The 6,766-nt window shown below is 43.2% G+C and overlaps 1 protein-coding gene across 1 annotated transcript; it reads left to right on the top strand.

Moving 5' to 3' along the window:
* Nucleotides 1–445: 445 nt before the first annotated feature.
* LOC107042501 lies at nt 446–3,906 on the top strand. The gene is made up of 5 exons (XM_015263563.1): nt 446–1,019; nt 1,093–1,181; nt 1,919–2,773; nt 3,267–3,659; nt 3,793–3,906. Exons 1-5 carry the CDS (start codon nt 446–448, stop codon nt 3,904–3,906), a joined length of 2,025 nt encoding a protein of 674 aa, XP_015119049.1.
* Nucleotides 3,907–6,766: the final 2,860 nt, after the last annotated feature.

Genomic DNA, 6,766 nt, shown 5'->3' with positions numbered 1-6,766 from the left:
ACCTGATGGGAGAGATGAAATCAAAAGACGATCCCTCGGACCTCGAGGAGGACCCCGAGGAAGAGGAGGAGTCGATACAGGAAAATGACTCTGACTTTGATTTTTTTTCACGAAAGTTAACACAAGAAGTGGCACGAGAAGTAAATAGGGCACTAGAAGACTGGGAGGCACGCAATTCCAAGAAACACGAGGAAGCATGGGCAAGTAGGATGGCAGATCTGGAACATCTGATCAAAAGTGGGAGATTTGAGAGAAAAGATGTAGAGAGTGACGGAAAAGGAAATGGATGTGACAGTTGCAAGAGGGCGAGAGGCGAGCTAGTATTGAAAGAGGAAGAACTGAAAACCTTGAAGCGACAGATGAAAAATCTACAGCAGGAGAATATCAACTTCCAGAAAAAACTTGATAACAAGCAAGAACTACTGGATGACTGAAACTCAGTGAAATGATAAGACAAGAACATGCTGATAGAAATGTACCACTTGGCTACGTATGCATTACTAACACCCCAGTGGTGAGGACAGTTAAGCCAACAAATGATGAGAAAAAGACAGCAGAAGGGACATCAGATGACCCAGAGGGGCAAAAGAAGTCTCAAAAGGTACGAGAGATACCAGGAAATGTTAATATTGAAGGAGAACAGGAGGCGGCACAGATGAATCCCAAGGTGGACCCGCCAGCTCAAACGGTGACCCTGGCACATAACGCCTTGGCGTCAGGAGGGTCGGGGTCCGTTGAGGCAGGCGGAGGAAACCTGAATCCACAGAACGAAGACAAAATGGCAGTCCCACCCAACCCAACACCCAGAAAACTTAGAGCAGAAGAGTGGGAGGAAGAGAAGGCAGAAAGATCGAAAAGGAAGAAGACAATAATCATCGAAGGACTGACCCTCATCGAAAGGAAGAAGAAAGAGGAGCTAGAAGGATGGCTAGAAGGAACATTGGAGATGAAAGCTAGAAAAACTAGACAGAGTCGACCCAGCAACTTGGAAGGCAGTAGTGCAAGAGTGGAACTCAAAAGTAGCTATCATGAAAGCAAAGAAAACGCTAAGAGGACTTGGCTGGGGAGTGTGGATCACTGATGATTTCACAGACAGACAGAAAGAAGTTCAGGCGTGGATAAGAAGAGAGGCAGAAAACTGGAGGCTATTGAAACGAAAGGTGCGTATTGGTTATCAGAAGGTTAGTGTTGATGGTACCTGGCTTATGGCTTATTTGGGATGAGGAAGAAAGAACCCTTGTCCAAGAAAAGATGGAAGACGAAGAACAGGAAGAATATGAGGTAGAGGTAGAGCAACAACCTCCACAGCCGTTTCGAGGCAGGGGAAGGGGGAGGCTACGAAACGAATGAGCTCGTGGAACACACGAGGCTTAAGTAACATAAAGAAGAATGTGAGGCTATAGCAGGACGCGGATATAGTGTCGTTCCAGGAGACTTTTCTAGAAGAGAAAGAGATGAAAAAGGCTATCGAGAGTTTGGATAAAAACTACGACTGGAAAGGAAAGATAGCTACAAGAGCACACACCAGAGGCAGAGCGTTAGCAGGACATATTATAGGCATAAAGAAGAGCATAGAAGGCAACTGGAAGTTGAAAGAATGGGAGTACGGGCTACAATTACAATTAGAGAATAGAAGAATACCAGAAGACAACTACACAATCATATCTGGATATAATAACCATCATCTAAATCTAAAAAAGTTCCTGAAGCAAGCTGACAAAGAGCTTGATGACCTGGAAGACCTGGGGGACCTCAACGCACGGATTGGTCGAGAACAAGGAGTCGCCGATTGCGGATTAGAGCCAATAGAGGACACATACCGCCACAGAAATTCGGAGGATGAGAAGCTGAGAGAACCTGAGGGACCAATACTCCTAAAATGGTGTGAAACGCGAGCAATGTTGATCATGAATGGCAGATTAACGGAGACGAGGAGGACAAGATCGCCGCGATAGCAGAAGGAGAAGGACTAGGCAGTGTACTTGACTATGTAATAGCCAAGTCAGAGGAGCAGGGATTAACACCGGAATGGTTCAAAGGGATGAGAGTAGCAACTCAAGAGGGCTCAGACCATTTACCCATTTTCTATAGGGTGAAATGGGAGACCAAGGAGAGATTAAAGAAAATTGTGAAAAAAGGCAAAAAACAGAAGAGGCTGAAATGGAAGGAGAAAAAAGCGGAAGATTTCCGAAAAGAATGGGAAGACAAATGGAAGAGCAAGGAAGAATTGATAGAACCAACATCAGAAGAGAGATGGGCACACATCGTCGATATAATTGAAGAAACGGCAAGGAAAGTGGGAATGACCACCGGAAGTAGACCTCCAGGCTGGAAAGAAGAAACTTGGGACAAAAATGGTGAATACAGAAACATGAGAAGAAAATTATTTAAACAGTTACACAGATTCAGGGAAAAACGAGACTGGCAAAATAAACGAGCTTATATAACATGTAAAAGAGAACTGGCAACCCTAAGGGACAGACTAATCAAAGACTGGCTAAAGGAAAAACAAGCAGAGGTTGGAACAAGTAAAAACCTCACAGAATGGTGGAAAGCAATGAACTGGTACAGGAAAAAGAAAAAAGAAAATCTTGCCGGTAAAATTGGGAAGGAAAGAATGCTTCTTCACTTCCGGACACTCCTGCAAGGAGAAATGGATGGAGGGGAGGAGGGTAGAGAAGAGAATGAACAGAAGGAAGGGTCATCAAACGCCACAACCAGACCAAGAGACACAGAAGCGACACAGAGCACCACAGAGGAAGAGGAGGCAGAAGTAATAGAAGAGGAGGGAGAAAGAGGCCTAAACAGTCTACTAACACAGTGAAATCGTAGCGGCGTTGAGACATTTGAAGAAAGGCAAAGCAGCAGGGGAAAACGAGATAGCAGCAGAGTTCCTGACAGGGATGCCTAAAGAGGGAAGACTAGAGTTAATTCAGTTAATCAAAGACATATGGCAAAAAAGAAGATTGATAGAGTGATGGAGAATGGCAACAATATTCCCAATATACAAAATGAAATGAGACGAGAACTTGGCGGGTAATTACAGAGGGATATCCTTGTTGGCGATTTGATACAAAATCCTAGCTTCAGTTATGGCAAGCAGACTGAGCACTTGGCTAGAGCAGGAAGAAAAATTGACAGAAGCGCAAGCAGGATTCGGGAGAGCTAGAGGGACAATGGAACAAGTATTTGTACTAAATACATTAGTAGGCAATAAGCTAAAACAGAAAGGAGGCAAGCTATATGTAGCATTTATTGATTTTAAGGCTGCGTTCGACAAGGTGGACAGAGAGAGGTTTTGGAAGAAGATGGAATCTATGGGAATTGACGGAAGGTTCATGGAAATGATTAAAGAAATCTACAGATGTACAAAAAATGAAGTGCTGGCAGGCGAAGAAAAAACAGAGACTTTCACTACAACCAAAGGAGTGAGACAGGGCTGCCCACTCAGCCCTATCCTCTTCAACATCTACCTGAACGACTTGGAACCAGGACTAAGAAGAAGAGGCGATGGAGGCACAGGAATAGGCCCAGGCTCGAATACGAAGATCTTTGCACTTTTTTATGCGGACGATGCAGCACTGATCGCAGAAAATGGGAATGAGTTACAGAAAATGTGGAACAATCTTGAGAAATGGTCGGACTCAAATCTAATGCAAGTAAGTGTAGAAAAAACGAAGATTATGGTTTTCAGAAACGGTGGAAAACGGAAAAAAGAGAAATGGACATACAAAAATGGAGAAATTGAAGTCGTCAACGAATTTAAATACCTTGGTTTCTGGTTCACCTCAGCGAACAGATACACAAAACACAGAGAAAGCGGCTGGCAAAACACAGCAACTAGTTAATAAAGTGTGGGGAGAGACGAGAAGGGCTGGAGTAACAAACCTGAAGAGGAGGCTCTAGAATTATGGGGCTGGGAAAAGAGAGAAGTGATAGAAAGAGTACAGAGTAAATACGTGAAATCCAGCATGGGACTGGCAAAAAATACACCCGGATACATATGGAGACTAGAAGCGAAGAAAAGAAGCATCGAAATAGAAGCGAGGAGAAGAGCTGGAGATTTCCTGATGAAGTGATGCCTGATGGGTGAAAGTAGATGGCCGAGGAAATGTTTGAAAGAGGAACTAAGGAATATAAGGAATGAAAACCCAACCCGATGGGGGAAGACACTGAAAGAGGCACTAGAGAGAGTTGGAGATGGCGAGTTAGTAGAGATGCTGGATGAAGGAAGACAACTGGGTGAAGTAGAACAGAAACTCAGGGAGCTGGAAAAGACTGCAACGGACCAGGAGATACAAAATGATTGGGAGAAGGCAGATAGATCGAGCTACTCTCCATATTACTCAGAAATTAAGAATAATATAGAGCTAGAAAAGTACTGGCACAGGAAGAAATTAAAGGATTGGCAGAAGGAGTCATGGGCAAGATGGAGATGTGGCAACGCAGTGAGGGAGGGGAAAGGAGGATTCATGGAGGCCAAATGTAGGGCATGCAATGATACAGAGGAATCATTGGAACACGTAGTCAGCTGCGAGAAGGTGATGAGAAGACTGAAGATAACAGATAGAGAATGGTGGAAGTCATGGAGAGGGAAGGCAAACCTCCAAGGTATGAGGAGGAAGTTACTGGAGGCTTTAAAAGAAGAAGTAGATGTAAAGTTGTGCATTGGACTGGCTAAAATAGAGAAGGTGCTGCGCAACTACGAAGAAAAGAAGCTTTAACAAACTACGAACTGAAGATAACGAAGATACCAATTATTATTATTATTCAATCATCTTAAGCCAAAAGTTCACAGAACATGTGATATTATAATAATGATACTGGTATTACTAATATTATTATTGTTATTTATTTAATAAGATATAATCTTATAAAGAGTTGCAAGTGGGATTTTTTTTCTATGGCTTCTGTAGATGTAAAACTGTAAAAAGTAGCATCAAAGACATAAACTATCTATCTATCATAAAGTAAACATTGAGTACAAGGAGGACAAAAGTTCCCCTCCGAACCTGTCCCTGTGACAGTGGGACTGTTACTGCTGAATTACCCATGCACCCGACTCACATTCACCGACAATTCAACCGGGACGCCACCTTTCCCGTGGGATACCAACTAACTTTACTTGGCGTCACTCAAACCCCCGATCCGGGCCTCTACTCAGGTCTATCCTCTTTGGATTCCCCATTAAGAATACAGGTAAGGAGGCCGAACTGTAGCGGTCAGAAGCTCTCACCGGAGTGACGAATCCGGCTTTACAGCTACCATAGTGCCTAGACGTCTTTTCTTGCCCTGTGCTTTATCTGTTATATAGTGATCTATTCTGTTTCGTTTTCTCTTGTGTTTAATTTTCTCTTCTTTACTGCACATGCTTTATCTAATAATTTAGTGCTAAAAACTGTATCTTGGTTGCATCTAAAATTTTCGTGCAAAACAAGGCATTCCACCCTTCCTTTGTTGGCGTACCCACTAGCGTAGGTCGCCATCTTGCCTTCCCTCTTCCTCCATTTTCACTCAAACTCATGCTCTCCTACCATCCCTCACATTACCCTCTTTCTATCCTCCTTTATCTTCATTTAATAATTTCACAATGAATCCCCAACATACCTATTCTGACTACGAAGATGAGATCATGCTCGATCCAACTACCTCTCCATTCAAATCTGGTCTCCTCGATGTATACAATGATCCATTCTTGATTCTCTTTCCTTGAGCTATCCTCCCTCACCTAACCAGCAAGAGCTAATCGAGACAGCTCTTATGGATGAATATAGACGAGATTGCATTGAAAAAAACATTCCAATTGACCCCTCTATGACAGTTGATATTCTAAAAGCTCAATCGATGGCTTCTCGAGATGAAACCATAACCTATCCTACATTAAGTTCTCCATCCAATCTAGCAGACCCTCTATCCCAAAAAACAATCCTCCATGGAAATCGATGCCAATGAACTTCTTAGAAAGCGCAAAAATTCTGAGGGACTTGGTGATAACTCGTCTGAGGGCCAGTTTTTTGGTTAAGTTAACTACGGTTAAAAGCCCCGCCACCACCGAGTTCAACCAATCAGAGATCTTAACCTTCACTTTAACCGAGGTTTTAACGCTGGTTAAGTTAACCAAAAACTGGCCCTGAGGAGCTAACCTTGGGGAGGGCCCCTAAACAGTTTCATGTGTCTTCTGCTCACACCCAATCTCAAAATACGACTCATTCCCCATCAACTATCCCAATTACACCACAAACACAAACACCCAACAATATCTCGAAAAATCCTTCCCCCAAGAGACGTCCTCCGCCTCACATCCACCCCGAAGTATTAAAAAACAGATTTCCCCTCCATGCTATTAACAAAGGGTTTGATGTGATGTTCCAGGCTGATTACAATCAGCCTGACGCTGTACACCTCACCGATGTCAAATTAGCCAGTCATCACAAAAATCTTCGAAGAAGCGAATATCTTATCTAGTCAAACCACTGCCAAGAAAATTGGTCAATCTATTCGTATCACTTTCTCCACTCGTGAACAAGCCCATACGATAATGGACCACCCTTCACTGAAACTCTACAAAATAATTGCCTACATCCCTCAATTCTTAATTATTCGCCAAGGCATTATCAAAAATGTTCCCCTTGACTTCACCGATGAGGAGATCAAAAAATATATTCACTCTGGTGTCAATATTCTTGAGGTCTCCCGCTGCCAACGATTCATTCGCAATCCAGATAAAACTGGGGTATCCTCTCCATCTCTTAGTACCGTGAGGACG

The sequence above is a fragment of the Diachasma alloeum genome, unplaced genomic scaffold (assembly GCF_001412515.2).
Source record: "Diachasma alloeum isolate Michigan unplaced genomic scaffold, Dall2.0 Dall_scaffold_00482, whole genome shotgun sequence".
Taxonomy (NCBI): Eukaryota; Metazoa; Arthropoda; class Insecta; order Hymenoptera; family Braconidae; genus Diachasma; species Diachasma alloeum.
This window is presented reverse-complemented; position numbering and strand designations above follow the sequence as displayed.

Coding starts and splice junctions, on each gene's coding strand:
- LOC107042501 (XM_015263563.1), top strand. CDS start 446: ATGATAAGACAAGAACATGCTGATAGAAATGTACCACTTGGCTACGTA. Junction 2,774..3,266: donor CAGAGGAAGAGGAGGCAGAA/GTAATAGAAGAG, acceptor ATTGATTTTAAG/GCTGCGTTCGACAAGGTGGA. Junction 3,660..3,792: donor CGGACTCAAATCTAATGCAA/GTAAGTGTAGAA, acceptor GGTTCACCTCAG/CGAACAGATACACAAAACAC.